Source organism: Botryllus schlosseri, chromosome 12, assembly GCF_051294905.1.
Source record: "Botryllus schlosseri isolate E-star chromosome 12, Bs_hap1, whole genome shotgun sequence".
In the NCBI taxonomy this organism is placed as follows: Eukaryota; Metazoa; Chordata; class Ascidiacea; order Stolidobranchia; family Styelidae; genus Botryllus; species Botryllus schlosseri.
The window spans coordinates 24,051,823-24,074,710 of NC_137247.1; the positions used below are offsets into that span (position 1 = coordinate 24,051,823).

At 39.3% G+C, this 22,888-nt stretch overlaps 2 protein-coding genes and 1 long non-coding RNA gene across 3 annotated transcripts in view; 1 reads left to right on the top strand and 2 right to left on the bottom strand.

Moving 5' to 3' along the window:
- The window catches only part of LOC145452069 (tyrosine--tRNA ligase, cytoplasmic-like), a 539,006-nt gene that overhangs the window by 145,892 nt on the left and 370,226 nt on the right, over positions 1–22,888 (bottom strand). The window lies entirely within an intron of this gene.
- LOC145451997 (solute carrier family 2, facilitated glucose transporter member 9-like) overlaps positions 1–22,888 on the top strand; it is a 38,664-nt gene that overhangs the window by 12,273 nt on the left and 3,503 nt on the right. Inside the window, exons 3-6 of the mRNA XM_080330214.1 lie at positions 17,317–17,584; positions 20,810–20,931; positions 21,001–21,171; positions 22,020–22,141. Of these exons, the coding sequence (XP_080186340.1) occupies positions 17,317–17,584; positions 20,810–20,931; positions 21,001–21,171; positions 22,020–22,141 (683 nt within the window). The remainder of the gene's footprint in view (positions 1–17,316; positions 17,585–20,809; positions 20,932–21,000; positions 21,172–22,019; positions 22,142–22,888) is intronic.
- LOC145452543 (uncharacterized) lies at positions 3,615–9,297 on the bottom strand. Its single transcript, XR_013919421.1, has 7 exons — positions 8,794–9,297; positions 7,306–7,695; positions 6,764–6,956; positions 6,264–6,386; positions 5,396–5,586; positions 4,739–4,837; positions 3,615–4,384 (listed from the first exon to the last, which is right to left on the bottom strand). It is a non-coding gene; the product is annotated as an uncharacterized LOC145452543 (long non-coding RNA).

Below are 22,888 nucleotides of genomic sequence, written 5' to 3' on the forward strand. Positions count from 1 at the left end.
ACAAAACATCTTCAAATAGCAATATATGTTTGTATCATTAGGCTGCTGTCAATTTATTAATTAAAATTAGTTTGTACAGTAAGATATTTCATTTCAGACGGCCATTTTTGTAATGTGAGTCGTGAAATTGTACCAGTTATGAAGCAAATTTGTCTCGTGATTTACCTTATTGAAAAAATACAAATTAGGATATCAATCATTTTGCAAATTTGCAGGTCTCGCGGACCCCCGGTTGAGTACCACTGCTCTATACTGTCTACATCTCAAATCGAAATTAATAAATATTTCCTAATTATTCGTTTTTGACTATAAACAAGAACACGATGAGATTATTTCAATCTGGGCAATCACGATTTACCAAAATACTATTTTAAATCTTCGCAATTGGAATTGGATCAGATAAATCATAATCAGTCAATATATAGATATTATATAGTCTGTTTCTACAAAAAAGCCTATCCTTCATACAGTGAAAACTGGAAAACTTTTGTGCGGGAGGTTTTTGTTTAAACAGCTTAACTTTTGTGAATTTTCAAATCGGGACACAAAAGTTCATCATTTGTGACTACAAGACACAAAATTTTGAAATTTTATTTCAAGTCATAACCCTGACGTATACCCGGAAAACGAAGTGTCAGATCAGTCGATGCGTCATTTTAAGGCGCCGCCTACTATAGCGCAAGATTGGTATCTGGCCATTAGTATGAAGTTTAAAGTGTCGGGTGCACAGAAACCAATAGGGCGCTAATTTTTCAAGTAGAAACTGGGGTCGCGACCATGAAAAGTTTGAGAACCTCTGGCAGCTCATAACCATTCCGTGGCATATATCCAAATTATTCGATATTATCACTGGAGACGTGCTGCAGCACATAGTAGCCTACGGCGGTCGTCGAGTGCATCTTAGAGTTGTTCAAAAACAACTTTTTTTCCAAATTTCATTCGCTTAGTGATAAAATCGTCAGGTTGCCTAAACAAACGCTTCACACCAAATTTCAGTCAATTCCGGCTAGTAGAGGCCGTGTAATCTTGAATTTAAATTTCGACCATATTTGAATTTGGAGTATTTACGGTGGCAAATTTCGACACTTTGGTATGACCAAACATCTTGTTCCAGGCACGTCTGAAGTGATAATTATGTTTTTTTCATGCATTTACATCTTGATAAAGGCCTGTGATCGAGATTGGATGATGAAATTGCTAATATATGAAAAATGAATATGACACTGATAAGCTGGAACTACATTGAAACAGCCCCGTGAAAACATATGCATATGAATACTTTCAGCTCCGAAACCCGGGACCATAATGAGAAAATAAATTGCCAAGCATGTAAAATACAGCAAAATATATTTCCCAGACTTTAGGCGATATCTTTTGTCGCACCAGTGTGAATTTCACGTAATCCGAGCAAATGAGCTTGTGGATGTTCTCTTCACAATGCATTATGACATTTGTATTTTCCGATATCCTGAGGTAGAATGTCTATATTCCTCTGGCAAGCGAACTACTACTTGTGATACATTACGTCGACTTTCAGAGATCCCATATCATTCTCCAGACATTTATTTTAGGGGAACTTGATTATCTCGCGATTCGATGTTCGTGGAATCTCAGGTCATAATTAGGTTGATAGATGCTGGTCTCGTGTGTTTCGGTATTTGAGACAACGATCCGTAGATACGCCATGTTGAGCTCACTGTGCAATGTTTGCTTATCCCCTATCTTTTCATTGGATCACAATCTTGTGTGGTATTGAACTGTCTATCCACCCTACAAACTCTCTGACTGCAGAAGAAAAGGCACGGAACCATTCCTCCTTACTGCACTGCCATCTGGTAACATGACATACCTCAATCATGCCATTGTTGGTTGGCGCGAGTTCACTACGGTACATATTCATGGACTATGATGATGTGGATCCGCTAAAATTCGAAAATAATGCCTCAGCATTCGTAATCCGCCTTGCAGAGGTATATAGGAGTCGTGAAAAGCAAATATCATAAAGCATTGTGAAGAAAACAACCACAACGTCGTCAAATCTACATCGGCAGGACAAAAGATACTTTCGGGTATCGATACCTAACCTGGGAAATATATTTTGCTGTATTTTACCTGTGCGTCAGTCCATTTTCTCTTCATGGTGCCAGATTTCAGCCTTAAAAGTATTTTATTTGCTAAAATATATCACCATCGTTTTGACGACACTGTTGCAATTTCGTTGACTCATTTCCAGCAAATCACTGTCAAACTGATTTTTCATTAATTACACTGGTCAACAAAATGAAAAAAAATGGCAGAACATCTGAGCGCCGTTTCTGGGGTTTTCGAGGTTGCTGATTACGAATATCACATTAGTTTTCCCAGATTGGCTCTTGTTCGGGAGATATTTATACCCCTAAAATAGCCCAAAATCACTGCATTTACCCGTGGATATTTCACTTGATAGGAAGAAAACCGTATTTTTTTCTAATTTTATCGTGCACATAAATAAATAATTAACTATGAAGAACCCTCGTGTTCTCAGCCATTCTATCAATATTAACATGACGTGGTGCGAAATTTTTCTTTGTCAAAAAAGCAGTTTGTCAAGCCTAAAAATTGTACTTTTGCACAACAGAAGTACATATTCCCCTGTATAACTTGGTCATTCTACCAAGATCAAAGAGGAGTATAAAGCTATGAAATTTGTCCTTAAAAAGCTTAACTAGAATACTCATATGAGTTTCATTTCTTGTGACTTGTAAATGGATAATGTTCCGCTGAATCAACAAAGTGGGTATACCCCTAGTGTCCCTATCAAACGAGAAACTAAAATCTGGTATCTTTGATAGATTTCCGATTCGAATACTGATGAAAGATTCCAATTTCATATAAGGAAGGAGTTCACTGCATGGCATTTATCTTAAGATGTCGTAAATAAAACTTTTCAGGGGATCACTGATCACAAAACACTCAACTACAAACAGTTGGTCCGAAAATTCGTATCTGCATATGGAAAACTTGAAACGAGCATAAAAGTTCACTTCCTGCTCAGTCATCTTCATATATTTCCTGATGATCTCGTTGATTAGCAAGTGCACTCTAAGTTTTGAAGTGTTGCTCAACCCGGAAAATTGAACACGAAACGTGATCCAAAAATTGAACGCCTAGAAGTGTTGCGAAGTGTTTAAATTAAAAGTGTTTACCTAAAAAGTGTTCAGTCTCAAAGTGGCTGGTTGACTAGTCACCGGAGCGCAGGGCTCAAAATAAACTCGGATTTTATTGATTCATTAATAAATGACGCTTATAATACCCAACATGGGTGATTAAATACATGCAAACATTCAAATTCCAATAGCTGCTGTGACAGGGTTTCATAAATTCAAATCAGCAGTTGAAACCGTTTCCGGAATAGTCCATGAAATCAAGAACATCACAAATGATTAAGAGCACACTCACTACAAATATCATGCAACTCGCTCAATCATGAAAATGAATGCATTGGGATAGTGATAACAAAATATCATTTAGTATCTTAAACTTTCGTGACAGGGGTATGGAGTCAAATTAATTGGTTACGTCCGTTAGCGGAAAACATTACAACTTATTTAAAACTGATCAAAATTATGGTTGGTCAATTTCTAATTATATTATAAACAAACATACAATGAATGTATCAGTATCACTACCACTACCACGATAATCAACCATAAGTATTTTTTTAATCTTAATGAAATTGGGCCTGCTAACCAGGCATCAAAAATATTCTAGTGCTTGCATTACAAGTATTTATATCAGTTTAATGCCAATCACTTTTGTTTAAACAACAAAGAAATCGTTTCTTTGAGTTCATACACATTTTGCAGATTTATAGAAAAGATTTTGTTGTTATTTACCAGTCTGCGGCAAAAAATGAAATCTGTAAGTCATTAGGGCAGTGGTTCTCAAACATTTTTGGACATGCCCTCCCTTATGATAGCAGAAAATTTCTCTCGCCCCTTATCGTCGTATCATACAATTAAAAAAAGCAACCAGAACGCTAGAAATCCCAACGGATAGTTGGATGGCAGTGACGGTAATGGTTGTTGATGAGAGAGTATTCAAATAATAAATTCTGACCATACACAGACAAAATAATCACAAGCAGCCATGGGCGAAAAAGATTTTAGTTGACTGCGGCTTCACGCCCCTTCAAATGCTTTCTCCTGTTTGAGAACCACTCCTTTTGGGTATGACAATCCAATGCATAGCAGCTCAAAACGTCAACAATGTTTCTGAATACTCCATTTTCACTGATGCATTTTTATATTCTTGACATCAGCTGCAATCCAAGCTCGGTGAATCTCTGATTCGTGGCGTGCCATGGTGTTTGCTTCTTTTTACTGGTCGACTCCAAGTTGCGCTCCTTGAAAATGTGATTAAATTTCAAAGTCTTGAATATGTCAATGAAAATTCTAAATTTTATGCAGAAATAAATATAAATATTTCAGACATGTAGGTTACAGAAGCGAAGGAAAGACGCTCGGATACATGTGAAACCCTATCACTGAGCAGGACTAAAATTAGCAAAACGACTAATAAAAGTATCTTTAATCAGGTCTGCGTTTTTTTCAATTCGGCTATTTTGATATTTACATTGTCTTTCAGACGCACAGGCAACAGTGAGAATGCAGAACTGTAACTCAGAATGAAATTTATAGCAGAACGTTGCAGGTCTATGTAAATTTGTATGGTCCACAAAACAGAAAGATTACGGTACCTGCTTCAATAAGACATGCGCTCGGGTCTTGGATTATATTCGTTTGTCTCTCAATTTGTCTTGGAGAAGAAGACAGTTGACTTCATCAACCTCGTATTGCTGAAAATATAATTGATTGCAAACAAGATCTGACAATAAATATAGTAGAATCGTTGTTCCTATGGGTGCAGTGCAGATTTCCATATTAATAATTGGCATACGGTAGACGATTCTAAGATTTTATGGCTGCTTTGAATTGAGACGAGAAAATATACAGACAAAGGACACATTGATTGTCTTTAGTACAAAAACTTTGTGACATCTTATCGAAGGTGTTGAATACTTTACCTTCAATGCAGTAATTGTAACTGTTGTCAATCTTTCAAAATCCTTCCTTCCTGATTAAATTTAATTAACGCATTTAATTGGAATTAGCAGGTTATGGGAAATGATCTCAATTTGATGTTCACCTAGTCCTAGTATAGTTCAGTAAGCAATAGTTTAAATACAAGTTACACCAGCTCTTTACATTCAACTACACCTCCGTTCAATGTACACAGATCAAGCTATTCTTCAGCTCATATCGCATATATAGATAGTTTTTGAGAAAATTAGGACTACAGAAACCAGCACATTACATAATCACTGGTGATATATGAAATAAATAAATAGACTTACATAATCACACGTTTCCATGGGCTCTTCAGATAAAAGTATGTATCGCAAAAAATGACTGCATCGGCACAAAATCCGTTCAGATGAGTCCTCACGTGACTATCAACATTGTCTGTTAGCGCAGGCACGGTAGAACCAGGGGCTCTTTTCGAAGAGTCGACATCAGTTGGATGAATTTGAGGATCAATCCAAGACTGTCGAAAAGAAAATACTTGTTTTAAAAATTTGCAATACAAGGGAACTATTCAATATTCGAACAGCTTCTTCGAGGTACAAAACTTCAATATCAGATTGAATAGTATATGCATATTGCAATGAGCCCGAATATTTTCGGCTGAGACTCGTCAGGGGTAATCGTCAGCAACTAGTAGAGAATTTAAAAGAACATTGTATATCAACAACCGTATCACAAAATATGACGTCACCACCATTCAGTAGTCACGCAGATATCAGACTGGATACAATTGTATGTGACAAAAGGGTGTCTTTCATAGAACAATTAATTAATGTAATGGAAAGTTGCATGTGACCTTACCACCAATTTTACTCCAGCACGGGTAGCATACTTTCCTGGATTGTTAATCATTTTAGTGAAATTTTCCAGCAAACATTCATAAAAATAACCGAATGCAGCAGAATCAAATTCATTATTTAAGGATATACCAGTTTACTTACAAAACACTGCGATGCTTTCCTGGATTGTTAATCATTTTAGTGAAATTTTCCAGCAAACATTCATAAAAATAACCGAATGCAGCAGAATCAAATTCATTATTTAAGGATATATCAGTTTACTTACAAAACACTGCGATGCTTACCAGTGTTTTAAACACCAAATGCATTTCAAAAAGGTGCTAATTGCAATACACACTACCTGCAAATTAGGGCATTTTTCATATTATTTCCATCAGCGCAACCCAGGCTTGATGAGTCCCTGATTCGTGGCGTGCCATGGCGGCTCCATCTTTTTACTGGTCAAATCCAAATGCTGCTCCTAGAAAATACGATAAATACCAAAGGAAAATTGTAAATTTTATGCAGAAGTAAATATAAATATTTCACACAGGTAGGTTACAGAAGCGCAGGAGAGGTGATCAGCCCCCCAGGTTGAGAACCACTGACCTAGCCCATTATAGTTCAGTAAGCAATAGTTAAAGTACAAGTTACACGAGCTCATTAGGTTCAACTACATCTCTGTTCAGTGTTCAGTGTACACAGTAGAGTGTACACAGATGAAGCCTTTTTCAGCTCATATCTAATAGTCCCTAGGCTAGGCCTACTCTGCGAGATAGTTCGTGAGAAAAGTAGGACTGCAAAAACCAGCAAATTACATAATCAATGGTAATATATAAAATGAATAAATATGCTTACATAATCACATGTATCCATGGGTTCTTGAGACAAAGGTCTGTATCGCATGAGATGACTGTGCCGGCACAAAACCCGTTACGAAAAACTCCTCACGTCACTGTCAACATTGTCTGACAGCGCAGGCACGGTAGACCCAGGGGGCTCTTTACAAGGAGTCGACATCAGTTGGACGGATTTGAGGATCAATCCAAGACTATTGAAAAGAAAATATTTGTTTCAAAAATTCGCAATACAAATGAACTACTCGGTAATCACGCAGATATCATACTGGATACAGTTGTTGTTTTCTGCAATAAGTTGTGCGGGACAGAAGGGTGTCTTTCATAGAATAATTTAGTAATCGGATGGAAAGTTGCACATGACGTTATCACCAATTTTACTCTGGCACAGGTATTATACTTCCTGGATTGTTAACAATTTTTGTGAAATTTTATCAGCAAACATTCATAAAAATCTTTATCACGAAGATAACCGAATGCAACAGGATCAAATTCATTATCTAAGGATATACCAGTTCACTTACAAAACACCGAGATGCTTACCAGTATTCCGTACAGGAAATGCATTTCAAAAAAGTGCCAATTTCAAGACATACTACCTGCAAAATAGAGTTTAGTTCAGTTACCGTATCATAATAAACTCAGGAAAGTCACATTTGGGGATTGGGAAAAACAAATACTACCCCTTGTGATCTATGGTTTGTTGAAAAGATTGTTTGTTTGTTTGGCTGTGCCATTATTAGGGCGATTTTTTGGATCTAAAAAGGGAAGATTTTGACCTAAAAATCCCAATTCACACATATTTTGACGATAAAAAAACTTAATTTTGACCCCATGTACTTAAATTAGGTGTTTCTCACATGTTAGAATTGTACTTCCGGTACTTATCTTTATTTCTGGCTGGAACTGTCTGTTCTTCCGAAGTAGTTTGACCTGAAAAAAATCTTTTGGCATGAAAACTGAAAAAATTTTAAATGAAAAAACCTTATTTTATCGAAATCCGGACCCATGAAGAATTCCAGTATTAGTTACATCTGGTATTATGGTGGAAATAATTAAAACTTTGTTGTAGTACAACGAAAGATACTTTCCTACATTTTCTGGTAGAAAGTGTCTGTCCTTACTAAGTAGCTTGACAAGAATGGAGAAAGAACGTTCACCAGCAGCAGTTGTTGGCCGGCAACACTGAAGTTGTGCGTACACTGCAGGTGACACACCGTGTTGCTTTATATGACAAAGCTGTCTACATCACAATTTTTCATCATACGGTTTCTAACAGAAGAACCAATGCCCACGCAGTCTTGCTTCAGTTAGGATACTGTAGTAGGCTACGTTGAGCATTTGTTTCATTTGACAGTTTATGGTTCACAATGAGCAGACGATGGTCCGTCTACAACGGTAGGACTATAAAGTAGGCTAGAAGACGTAAATTGTAAAATGATAAGTTCACCGACAGTGCAATCATCTATGATACAAACGAAATGCAAGTTGCCAAAAAAACGGTACAATTTTGACAAAATTTTAAACTATTTTGACATGTCAAAAAATCGCCTTAGTTAACACCTTACCACTTGGAATAAACATTACAGTGTAAAATATCTTGCAGTTGAAAAACCATCAAAACCGTTCGTTGCACGACTGTCATACCGGTATTCAATTGCTGACATTGCAGTACTTGTCCACAATGGACCACAACATCGCCTACATAGGGATATTTCAGTATGGATAGAGAGAACATCCCTTTATCTATATATCAAAAAAGTTAGTTCGATAGCAGCTTCCCATCAGTACCTTAGTACCGGACCTGGTCGCAGCCTGGTATATTATCAGATTCGAAGCTCGATCATCCAGCAATAAGATCAAACGAACCATATACTACAAAACATCTAAAGAACATTCATATGAATAAGGGATATCAGTAGCCTTCTAAAACATCTAGAACAAACGACCTTACTGCTATGTCAAAACGAGCTCATTTTATGACTATTCTCACATTTTATATATTTAACAACATTTACCGCATTTCCATACCTTACAGTACATGGATGTTATGATCCTTTACGCCATCAGGTAGCAGAAACTGCTTCATTATATCCATTCCGCCAAGTCTTTTCGTGTACCCTACTCTCTGCCTGAAGCCAGACGAACCACCAATTCAAATTCTAAATTTAAATCGAGCGCGCTCTACCGTAACCAAGGTGGTGACCCCTCTGCGTCACAGGGAAATATGTATATTATATTGAAATATTACCCTTAAACTTGATGGTTTGGTCAGTTGAATAATATTATTTTACATATACCTTGATTTTATGTGATCCCCAAACGTACCGATAGTTTATGAATGCGAAATTGATGATAAATCACTAAGTATAAATTTTCTTGAAAGTAAGCCGCAGTGACGAAGTGTTACATATAAACGGAGAAATACGCAGAAGCGTTGCGGCGATAATGGCCCAATGCGTTTATATGCCTAAAAAGTGTGTCTGTACGCAGAATAAAGTGTTATGAAGTGTGCAATACGACCTTGCGGATTTAGAGTGTGGAGAGGTTCCAACAAGATGTTAGGGCAGATGAGATGAGTATAATATGGCAGACCATTGCTGATACCTTTCGAGAAACTGCACTAAATTGCTTACAGGCGAAAATCGTACAAAAAAACACTTGCGCTTTATATTAAATGGATAATATTATATCCCAACTGATTTTTTAAAATTTACAATAGGGGGTTGACGTAAAACTGATTGAATTAATGCCACGTTATTTGAGTATCTATGTAAATACTTATATACATGACTGGAGTATATTTACGTACATGATATCCTCGAAAGTGCATAACTATGATGAATCTAATACCCCTTAATATAGCGTTGTTGCTGTATTTTGATTTAAAAGAGTCTATTGTGTGTAAAAAGAACAAGTAAATTGAATTTCTAAACTTTATAGTGCGACTGAGCCGATTTTTTATCTAGCCATTACAGCGAAAATGGTAGATTTTCGTCAAAATAGCCCCTTGGGTTATCTCCAAAACAAGAGCCAATTTGAAAAAAACTGAGGTCATATTCGGAATCAGTGGGCCATCAGAACCCCCAAAACCACTCTTACTTTGTCTGCCTAAAAATATGTGTTGACCAGTGTTAGCAATTTCATTATCTCAACTCTATCACAGCCCAGTATCAAGATGTAAACTCGCGAAAAAAAGCTTCACTTTCCCTTCAGGCATGCCTGGAACACGATAATTAGTCATATCGAAGTCTCGAAATTAGCCACCGGAAATACTATAAATTCAAAAATGGTCGGCATTTCAATTTAAGATTGCACTGACTTTACTGGCCGGAATCGACCCAAATTTGGTTTGTGGCGTTTTTTTAGGCAACCTGACGATTTTATCACCAAGCGAGTGAAATTTGGAAAAAAATTATTTTTGAACAACCACTGCACCTATTCCAATATAGTTCCAATTATAATTTCGTCATGCGACAGGCCACGAGATTGCGACAGGATGAAAAGGAATCTAAATGATTTGGTATATGGTGTTTCAATCAAATATCCATCTTGCGCACACCCGGGCGAAGTGCGGCCTTCGAAAAGTGGCTTGGAATTCAAACCATAAAACCTACGTTTTACTGTTGCTGCGTGGACGAAAATCATAGGCTGTATAAACTGAGAGAGAGAGAGATGATATTCTTTTTCGCCTGCACCATCGAGATGCTATGACGACAGAGTTGCGATACGGCCATGAGGTCATCTAGTTTGCGCCCCCGTTTTTTTCTCCTCCATGCTATCCGTGATTGCTGAGGGCCTAGCAGGACAGCTGCGGATACCAATTTTCGAGTCTTTGATATGACCCGGCCGGGGATCGAACCCACGACCTACCGATCGAGAAGCCGGACGCATAACTATTACACTATCTCACTCGGACCGGACATTCGCTCACAATGAAGTCAATTTACTTATTTGCCGCGATTACGTAGCCCAATTACGTCGTACGAGTAATCCAGATTCAAGATATAATCAATCATCCTCCATAAACGATGAACTGTCGGGCATGTCAAAAAAGGAAAGGTGAGGGCCGCTGTCCGGAATTTCAAAAATATTCGGATCACTGAATAATTGTTAACTGGATTCAGAGGTGAGCCCATCAGACTTGTAGGCCTGCAAACTACCCATTAGTTAGTTGACAGTCAACTAACTAAAGAATTTTTGAGGAACTCTAGTTTAGGGCTACCATATATTTTTGCGGATCAAATTCCGGACATTCTTTAGCGCCCACTAGCGGATTTTAAAATGAAGTATGACGCTTTGTCTGTAAATATGACGTCACACTAGCAAAGCTTTGCCTATCGACCAGAGGTAGTCACGATCCGGATCAGGGATATTCTTCTGGACGTTAAATTTTGTGAATAAAATATCTCAATCATCATATTACTATAAAATTTTGATCCTCTCTCCGCCAACATGATCATAGTTGGCGGTAGAGCTGACGAAGGATGATGAATTCGAAAATACAGGGAACGTTGTTGTTGTTGTTGTTGTTGTTGTTGTTGTTAGTATTGTACATATGGTGTTCGGCTACTATGGCCTTTTACACCAGGTCTCAAGAGTCTGATATTCCATTAGGGTCACAACTGTCTGCCGGTGAGGATAACGAATTCAGCCACTGGCAGTAAAATCCGTGGATCTGATAACAGTTTTGTGAGCTGAAACGGTATGCCTAAATTCACCGCTGTCGTCTTCAAGTGATCGCGGTGGGTCGAGTAGCGTTCGCAATCAATTAAAAAGTGGTCGACCGTCTCGTCGATATCGCACGCATCGCATAAACCCCGTGTCATGACACCTGATTCTGCGAAGGTGCCAGTGGAGTCTGCAGTGGCCCGTTTGCAATCTTATCAGAATTGATGAGATTTTTCGTGAGGATATGCTGCAGCTTGGCATGATTGTTTGCGAAGCAAATATTTCGCGATATTGCGAATATTCATCTGAGTCCTTGAATTCATCATTCCATCTTTGCTCACAGTGTTTGGCGATTTGCGATCGTACTTCCTCGATTGACAGCGAGATTTGTTCGACCTCACGAGCTGGCGTTGGGCACGCTGCGTTTCTGGCTAGCTGATCAGCCTGCTCGTTTTGACCCACTCCCCTGTGCCCAGGAATCCATATTATATGCGTAATTATGTTGCTCCGCGACAGATTTCTGCAAGATAGAATAATTTGAGTGATTAAAAAATTCTCATACTGACGATTGGCTATGGCCCAAATGGCACTCAGACTGTCTGAAAAAATAGCTAATTCACACTGTGGGCGAAGATTGTTTTCAGCCCACAAAAGACCCTTTAATATCCCGACAAGCTCCGCAGTAAATACGGACACTTGTTGTGGGAGAGCGACCTTAAAAGAGTACTTCACACTCTCGACAAAGAATCCTGCGCCACATCCGTGGTCGTTTTTAGAGCCGTCACTGTAGATCCTTGTGTGGTTCCTATGTTTTTCATTAATGTACTGGTTGCAAGTTAGTTCAATGGCAATAGGGTGGTGTAAATTGACAATTTGGGAATACAACCTGTCGTCCACACATACATAAATATCATCCCAGGGGGGATTAGGCGGGGATTGTATGCGATGAAGATGTAGCTCATCTAGCCACCGAAGTCTACTCAATATATTGAATGTGATGGATCGCTGAGAGTCCGGAAAAATTTCATGCCATGATTGAATTATCAAGTTACGGCAGGGGTGATTGTCTGTTGCTCTAATGTTACAGCGATATTTTAGGCAGGAATACAAGTGTCTAATTTTTACGGGTTGTTCCCTGCAGGAGTGCTGTAGCGCATAGATAGGGGTACTATGCATAGCACCGCTGCATATCCTGAGCGCGGCATTCTGGATAGTTTGTATAGACCTCATTACGTTATTTGGAGAGAATAAATAAGCATATTGTCCGTATTCAATAACTGATCTAATCAAGGACCTGTAAAGAGCTAACAGGCACTGTTTTGAAGCACCCCAGGACGTGCCTGCTAAAGAGCGAAGAAGGTTTAGACGCTTAGTGCATTTTTCAACCACCATACGGGAATGGCTTCGGTAATTGAGTTTGGAGACAAAGATTACCCCCAAGTATTTATATTCCGCTTGAACTTGTACGGGAGAGTCGCAGAGCCGTAAATTTATTTCAGGGGTTTTTCTCCGCCGGGTGAAAAGGACTGCCGCTGTTTTCTTAATGTTAACTTTGAAACCCCACCGTATGCACCATTCCGAAATGCCGTCAAGTGAATTTTGAATTTTACTAGTGAGTTCCGAGAGTTGTAAATCCGACTCCCATAAACAGACATCGTCGGCAAACAAGTTGACACTCGATGCAATAACGTCAGGAAGATCGTTTATCATGATTGTGAACAGCAACGGGCTAATTACGCTTCCTTGAGCTGTGCCATTTTCTAATTCAAACGTATCAGACAACGAGGTACTAACGCGAACTTGGAAAGTGCGTCTGCTAAGGAAAGAGTATATCCAATTAATTATGCGACCAGATAGCCCAAGCCTTTGCAATTTGAAAATCACTCCTTCCCTCCAAACCATGTCGTACGCCTTCTCAAAGTCGACGAATACAGCTAATACTGATCTCTTGTTCCAAATTGACTTGTACACCTCATCGTGAAGAGACATAATTCAGTCAGTGGTGGATCTTCCTGGTCGGAAACCACTTTGGTTGATGTTGAAAAAATTTCGATCTGTGAGCCACCAATTTAACCTATTTGCTACAAGTCTTTCCATAATTTTGCAAAGGTTGCTGGTAAGGGAGATTGGTCGGTAGGACGACGCCGCGTTGGTTGGTTTACCCTGTTTTTGCAGAGGAATGATTATGGAATGTCTCCAAGAGTCTGAGCACCGTTGAGATGCCCAACATTTGTTTATTGATTCGAGCAGTTTAACTAAGCAATCTGTGTCCAAATTCAATATCATCTTCGAGCATAGTCTGTCTTGGCCTGGAGATGTAATTGCAGTGTTGGGATCAAGTCACTACCTTCGAGTCATGAGTCATTTCGAGTCATTGCACATTTTGACTCGAGTCAAGTCAAGTCACTCGATTTTTGACGGTGTCTCGAGTCAAGTCGAGTCAAGTCAAGTCAAGTCACAATTCAAGTCAAATTGCCTTTTCGAAGTATGGGGCATATCTACGTCATTGCATTTTGCTAGCTGCCTGAAATACAGATTGAGTGGTCATTGATTATGGACCTATGAACGAATACAGAGTTAAATATAAACGCGAGAAGGCGCTTTATCGCTCACATATTCGTAGAAATGCTAAACTACGTAAGTAATTGCATAGCCTTGGATTATAGTTGCCACCCAAAATAGAGAATAGAGAAACGAATCGATAAGATGCAATACATTACCCATTTACAAATGGATATGATACAATTCTTGCCTGCGCCAATGGTTGAGGAGTATATAAACTATACTGGAATTCAATTTCAATAAAACAAGAGGTTTGGTTAAGTTAAGAACAGAGAACAGAAATGGACATTTTGCTATTAAATTACTTTACTATGCTAGTCTAAGAGAGCGTAAGCTATAAGCTCCGATCATTTCGTTTGCGGTCAGTTTATTTATGAGAGAACAATAGAGGTTCAGTAAAACGCACGATCATTTAATGATTGGTCGCTCTCGCGGATTAAACCAGCGTTTCGCGTACAATCCGAACATATGCAAGATACAATGATTTTTATCGACGTCGATTGCCTGATGACTCGAAATTGACTCGTGGATTTTTCTTCAAGTCACGATTCAATCCAAATTTCTGATTTCAAGTCATTTTTGCAAAGTGATTCGAGTCAAGTCAAGTCATACGTAAAAGATGACTCGAGTCTGACTCGAGTCAAGTCATGACTCGAGTCATCCCAACCCTGCGTAATTGTACATCGTAAAGTATTGTTCATGTGACACGCAGAAGACTATTTATGAGCCTAAATGGCAGTCCGCACCAGCAGGTCGGACATCCGATGGTTTTCAACCTTATATGGTCGCGATTCCACTTCCAATTTGCAAATGTTTCGTGGCCTAGCACCTTTGCCCAGACTTAGTCACGGCCTATTTTGGAAGCCGAATACGTTCATCTTCGCGAATCCCAGAATAAAGAATAAACGAACGCGACCCTAAATTCGCGCGCTACGAGTACAATAAGTACAATAAATCTGTCCAAAAATATTATATGTACGTTGCTTTACGACAAAAAATGATCCTATTTCAAGCCTTCAACATTCCGGACATTTAGGCATATTTCAGAATTTCATCCCGGACGCAGTTTAAACAGTGAAATTCCGGACATGTCCGGGAAATTCCGGACGTATGGAAACCCTATTCTAGTTTTAGTTGCGGATTTTTAAAAGTGAATAGTTCCAGCTATAGTTCTAGTTGCACATTAGAAAAAAGTATTAGTTGCCGAACAACTAGAAATCACGTATCGTCGTTTTTCATGAGTCGAGATACCGGTGTTCTGTTGAATAATTTTTGTGCAGCCACTGCTCGCTCAGAGTCATCGCTACTGGTAGTGACGTAGCCAGCGGGTGGATTTTAGGGTCGAGATCGCTCCCATTTCAAACACGAATCGCCATCTTTTTGAAACGTCGATTATTATATGTCTGATATTTCCGATAAAATAATTTTATTGCGTTGTCTGGGAGAATGATATTCAATTCCGAACGCGGTTATTGACATTTAGTGACTTGGAAACCACTACGCCAGAGGTTAGCAATTATTTTTCTGAGAATTGGAAGCAGGAAATACGTACGGCGGGTTAGTCAAAGGTTTGCACGTCTACTTTCTAATCATTTCTAAATTGAAACCACTGAATTACGCTGCTAACACAAGCTTCTGAGTGGATGTGGTACGATTAGGCAATTGGGAAGTTAAATTTAACGTACGAAAATAAGATTTATCCCCCGAAATTCTTCAAAACAGTTGTAAACAAGAAACATTGTTAACTCTTTTCGATCAAACCAGCCCCCAGACACGCCCTTTAGCTAAGACTCCAAAATGTATGGGTAATTGCAGCTTGGTCACTACACCCCGAGCGGTGTGTAGCTTGGTGAAATACCTTGATGTGTTGGTAGTTTCGCAGGCGGGTTTTCCGAAATTCGCCTACTAAGATGGGTAACTGCGTGTTTACGTCATAATTGCGACTTAAATTACCCCAAGTTATACCGACAATGATATTTTGAATCTGTATTACGTATACGACGAACGTAGGCCTTCTAACCACGGTGCATAAATTACCACTAAACCAGTGGTTCTCAAACTTAGACACGCCTCCTTTCTGATATTGAAAAATTCCGCACCCCCTTATCATGATATAACAGAATATTAAAAACCAGCTATTTGCAACCAGACTATTATTAATCCCAACGGATAGTTTGATAGCATGGAAGGTTAGGACTGTTGATGATGGGAGAATTTTTAAATATGAAATTCGGACTGTACATGTAGCAATAGCCATAGGTTGATTATAAATCGCGCGTAGCGCGAATAAAATTTCAGTTGACTACGGCTTTGCGCCCCCTAGTCCGAGAATCACTGCACTAAACACTATAAATAGCCTTCGAAGTGAGCGCATTTGCGGTTCAATTTAAACAGCGTATCGTTTTAGTAGCCTACATATACAATTGTATAGTTCAAAATTCGAAGCAAATTTCCGCGGTCCGGATTTGGCCCACGGGCCGTAAAATATCCAGGTGTGCCCTACGCTAATCTGCAAGCCTTCGGGGAGCTTCTAATTTTCAGTGAGTCACAAAATCCATAATCGACCACGTTACACAACTGCACAAAGCGCACATTTATTACATGACTTACATTCTGTGCTCGGAAACACCGGTCAAGAACCATTGATCTCGTTAGTAGTCTTTTAGTTAGTTGCGTATTTTTAATGGTCGTTAGTCCTTGATCCAGCTCTAGAGGCGTGTTTTGAAAAGTTGGTAATCATAGTTCTATCTCTAGTTCTAGTTGCGAGTTTTGAGAATAAGTAGTTCTGGTCCTAGTTCTAGCTGCGAATTGTGAAAAGTTAGTAGTTCTATTCTAGTTATAGTTTCTAGTTTCAAAAATTGAGTAGTTCTAGATCTGGTTGCGCATTTTGAAAATCCAATAGTTTATAAAAGTCTTGAACCCGTCTTTCATGAGGCGAGCAAGTCGCCGTTTAGTATAATTTAAGTCGGTCACGAAGAATGAGGCTCGGCTGAGGGGGGAGAACTTCGGAAGCACTGTTTGTTTCCATCAACAATTAGGCTATTTCGAGCAAGACACGCTTGGTAGTACCCTAAACACTTTTTGATGTCTTAACAGTAAAACATGTTTTTGCGTTAAAAAGAGTTTAAAATGCATCATGTTTATCATTAATAAATTAATTAACAATGTAATTCACTACTTTCAATTTAGTAATAAAATTAATAATTGAAATTCACTGCTCCAGATAGACTGTGTTGATTTTGGATGACGGATAGACGGAATTGTCCCGGTCCGCGCTATTTTTCATGATAGTATCGGTATTTCATTTGTTTATTTTTGCAGTCCAGATACGATGAAGATATGGCCGACGACACTTGGATACTTTTACTAGCAGTTACGACGTCGATGACGTACGTAGGTAGTGTAGTGGGCTCCCTACTAGCTCACCCTTTGCTGAAATGGTTGGCGCGCAAACAATCGTTGCTGGTATTCCATGGTACCAACAGTATCGGACTGATCTTAGTTGCTATTGGACTCAAGGTTGCAATGTCACATGAGATGGTGATATGCGGAAGATTTGTGGTCGGGATGTCAGCTGGGTTGGGAATGTGTAAGTATACGATGGCTATATTACACAGCATTTGTTGTTCCACAGACAACAAATATAAATCGTTTGAGATCACACAAGGCTGCTCGCCACCTCATCCGCGTAAGTGGTGTCTTACAAAAAGCCTAGAGGTGGGCCGTGCTATAAGTCGGCAGGCACGGAAAATAATGAACAATATCGGCCTGATGTAGATGACCATAGTAGTTGACAAACACCATGAATATCACAAACAAACAAACAAACAAACACAAGGCTGCATCATGGACACAAAGGTTATTAGATTACCGAAATATTTTCTGAATACCCGAATTCATAAATACATATATACATTCGAAGTTCTGTACCTCCAAGAAGCTCTACCATTATATGTATGCAGTCGACTTCGCTTTATTCGGACATTTTGGTTCCGCTCACTTTTGATGGAATTCAGCGGAGAAAGTGCTTTGTCCGAATGAAGTTGAAACTCAATTGCTCTTGTCATGGTGATTGGTCATGCGTAAAGGCAAACAACGCATAAAAATACGGTACTGTTGCATAATATATGTATTGCATGTGTGCTATACTGTAGTAATTGGCAATGATCACTTAAAACGCACAAGAGAAATTCGTTCAGGATAGTTGTATTGTACACTATTTGGGTACCAAACGATTCATTCTATAATGCGTTTAGGCCTACTGTTTAGTCGTGTAACAGGGCTGTGGGGTCGGAGTCAGAGTTTCACTCATTTTCCCCTAATGTAGTCGGAGTCGCAAAATATTTCTAGCATGCATTGGAGTCGGAGTCGAAGTCGTGAAAAATGCAGGCAGGAGTCGGGGTCGGAGTTTGTGCAAATGCTCCTGACTCCGACTTCTTTAATATGAAAACAAGTGCTTTGAAAGCTAGGCTATCTTAAAATTACTAATAATAAATAAAATAGGATTTGTACGTATCAGCAACCACTGTTATTAGTAACGATATTGATAAAATTGAACATTGTTCGTAAATTGCAATTCAGTTGCATAGAAAGGATTAAAGTTGCAACCGAATCGCGACCAACACAATATTGGTGCAATTTCTGGAATTATACCATGATTCTGTGAAAGAGTGAATTTTTTGGCCGTGGCCCATTTTCCGTTTTGAAAATGTTCTGCGACTTACTTCTTATCCTAGAGTCATAGTCCTGTGTAATGCGTGGTTATCGCAGGTAATGGGATATGCCTATTTTCTAAAGTATGCGCATTTTTCTTTTATCAAATCATATTTAAATCTAAATGTCTGGGAACATGAAATCGCGCGAAGCCGCGATGAAAATTTCCAAGGCAATTACGGCTCTATCGTATAACTCTTGTGTAGCCACATTATGGCCGTCCGCTGTTCCAATCACGTCGCGACACCCAATGATCTAATCTCTGCATCCACTTTTAGATTGGGGTTTTAGTTCCACTAGGGGGGATAATATAACCATTCTGGGCCAGCTTCAAACAATTCTTTGGTGAGTAGGATACTACGGAGAAGCTGAGAAGGAAGTTTTTAATATGCAGGCTGTACAATGTACATTGTACATACTATAGGCCATATACCTATTGAAGTCACGATGTCAGAACATTCAAAATATTCAATCCAATGATACAATCAATTCATGTCACTCATTCATTATGTACAATGATTTAAAGGCCGGACATTTTATACTGACTGCAAAGATCAAAATGTGCTGCCCTAAATCCTCAATCTACATCAAATGCACTTCGGTCCGAGTTTAATGCGCACCCTTTTCAACGGCATACGAAATATGACCCTGCCAGAATACTCGGGTACTACAGCATTAACTTCCAGTTAGATATCATCGAAATTATTTCTTTGCTGTTAGCTGTAGGTTGTCATAGCTTGCGACAAAAGCCGCCGTTGCCAATCGTGAAATTAAAATGTACAACCGTGGCCCACTGATCACGAGTGCAGCATAACATTCATTCAGTAGAATTTGCTTGTATTTTGACGTCAATGTGGATGCTTGACATGCTCGACGACTGTCTGATTAACCAACGGCTAAATACTGTTCTGCAGTTCCATTTGATTAGGAGATTTGTTCTGTAATTCGTACGGTAATCGCACGGCGAGGACGACCGTGTGTTGTATACTTACGTGAAGCAGGGAGCTCTAGATATCCCTGATGTGAAGAAGTCGTTGATTGAAGTAGTAAATACTAGACATTGTGTGAACCTCTGGAAGGGTCAGGTTCTGTGTGAACACGAACGTGAACCTCATGACGTCATATTACTAATTCCAACCCTAGCTTTCAGTGAAGTTACATATTAATGAGCGCGATACCTAGCGACGACTCGGGCCATATAATGCCACAATGCTGAAGTAAAGACTGAACTTTTAAACGTCGCCAAATGTATCAACTGGGCCAATCAAATGATATAATAATCCCATAAAATCAATATCTTCCGTCGCTTTGCCAACAATTCCGACGAGGACTTGCAAGGGAATATAAGCTTGCACCTTAACGGCCCAGGCCGGATCGGACTATGTATTCGGCGTCTGAGTGTTGCTGCGTTAATATTGAACAGAGTGTAAAACGGGTTTCTATACTTGCTACCTATATTATCCCATTAACAAGTTATACAGCAGTATACACCAATCGCACGGATTTGGATTCTATGATACAATAACATATGAAATCGAGATGGACCCCGTACTCCTGCTAGATTTTTGACGTTAGACAGCGATATCATTCGCTGACTACCTACAGCTACAGGTAGCGCATTTCGCTCCTGATGTAGTGTGATTGCGGGTCAAGCTCACAGTAGACAGTCACTAAACATTCACAAACGGAGAGCTGGATATTTCGAGCAAACGTTTGTAACAAAGCAAGTAAAATTTTTGAGATTGTCAAGGTACATGCTCGTTCAGTGTTGATTCTTTCATGCTGCCAGCGCCATGCATAGATTGCCCCGCAGTTGAAATGTATTAAATTTCAACCAAAGATGTCATAATGTCATGAAAATCGTAATATATGAAAAAGGTTCACAGTGCAGAACCTACCAAGGTTCGTTTGTGAACGTGAACCTCACACACAGAACGCGAACGTGAACCTCACGTTCACACCATCCCTAGTACATACACCATTTCTAATCTTTCAAACTACTGAAACCACGTCAATATATATATTTTTATCAACAGAGATAGCTAGTTGTGTAATCTTAGTCTCGGCGTGACACGTAATCAGCATTAAACATATATTTTAGCAATTGTTCCGCTGGTTGTGAATGAGATGTGCGTGCCGAATCGGCGGCAATTTTACGGTGCTGTGTACGGAGCTACGCTACCAATCGGAGTGGTTGTCGCGACATTTTTTGCCTGGTCCGAAGTAAGATGCTGGCGATATCCTCATCGGACTCTCACGCCAACAGCTGACGATCTTGTGTGTGTGTTCCAGATTTTCGGAAACGAATCGCGACTCCTGGGAACCCTACTTTACGGAATAGTGTACACCGTGATATTTTCGATATGTGCGTACTGGATTCCTGACACGCCTTATCAAACCTACTTGAGGCGAGGACCAGAGGAGGCCGGCTCTATTTTATGCAAACTGCGTGCGGGTGAAAAGGTACGTAGCTATTTTTAGGCTGAGATGGTTATGCAGTCGTGACTAGGGCTGGGCACAATGATTTGAGTACTCGAATCCGAATCGAGTATTAATTTTAATGATTCGAGTCGAGTAGTAAAAGACTTTTTTCGAGTACTGAAATTAATTTAGTAACGAGAATTAAGGTTTTGATACTATTTTCCACTGAGGAAGCCTTGAAACCTTGATTGGCCGTGTCGCAGCATACGAGACATAGTACAAAGCTTCGAACGTTTCTGAAAATCACACATTTCCGAAGTTATGATCATCCCACAACACTGTCAAGAAGTGCAATGAAATCCGTATGGTCGAAAAAATACAGAAGTATTTTTAATGTGATGGATAACAGGCCTTATGTTCGTTGTGGTGATATAAAAGGTACATATTTGAACTTTGACATATTAAATTCTGTTATGCCGTCATAATGAGTAATACTCGAATACTCGACTAGACTCGAAGCGCATTACGTGATTCAGAATCAAATCACTCAGGTACTCGATTTTGCCCAGCCCTGGTCGTGACCATTGATCTATGGTCATGTACATATGGGGGAAATTCCTGGGTGGTGATGATGACATAAACCCATGCCAGCTGTTAATTCTGCTGACGAAATGTTGTTACGCTCGTTCTATTGCCCCGTATCCAGTTTCGTAGCAAGGGACTGAGAGGCAACTACGCTCCTCCAGATTTTTGACTTGATCACCATGTCGTCAACAGCGGTAACTCCGCCAATTTGGATTGTGACGACCCGGTATTGTTGACTGACATCTTCCTCACACTTTTTTCGAAGATTGGTTTGGTTTGTATTACGGAATATTCTTTTGCATTAGGAAGTAATACAACTAGAGTTAAAGTCTATCGTTTCGGAAAGTGTCGAATCTGAAACTGCTGCTGGGTCGGACTTGAAGAAAGAAGCGACGTTGAGAGAAATTTTCACAACACGACAATACAGGTGGCCGATCCACTTCTTGGAATTTTATTACGGATACGTCATTATTATTGAATCCATACACAATGCAACCTCTTTATTAAATTGTCATTTTGCACTCATCTAATCTCATACTAGCGGATGAAAAAGTTCGAACAGGTCTGATGCACGAGCTCTTAGTAGTCAACACTACAGACAACAACAACTAGTAGGAAATTCAGCGTTTATCCAATTTATTCCGTCCATCACTCGTAATACCAGGCAACGACGTAGAAGAGAATAAGCAATGAATGGTGAAACTAGGATGCAGAAAACTGCTAGCGGCCACACTTTATTAGCAATGTTGCTTAGCACCCCCTGATTAGATATTGTTACGAAATGTGTAGCCTACATGTATGTGACTTTTGTCATATAATGGGAGGTGGTCAAAGTAGTCAAGAAAGCTACTGAAGTAGAAGTAGAAGTAGCGACGCAAACATCCACGCAAGTACGAGTAGAAGTAGTCTTTTTAAAAGCAGTCTAAAACTACTTGAAGTAGCAGTAGAATTGACTGACTTTAAATCTACTCGAGTAAGTAAGTAGTTGTGAAAACGATCGTATTTCGTTCGCATGGACTGTCAGAAGGTGCAAATTGAGCTACGCGAAAGGTGCAGAGCTTGATTCATATTGATGCATCCCAGGAGGTATAAATTTTCGACAGCATGAGCATTTTTCTGCATCATGGGATGAAAATGATAGCATTGATATGGGAATGCGCTACTTATCCTCTGT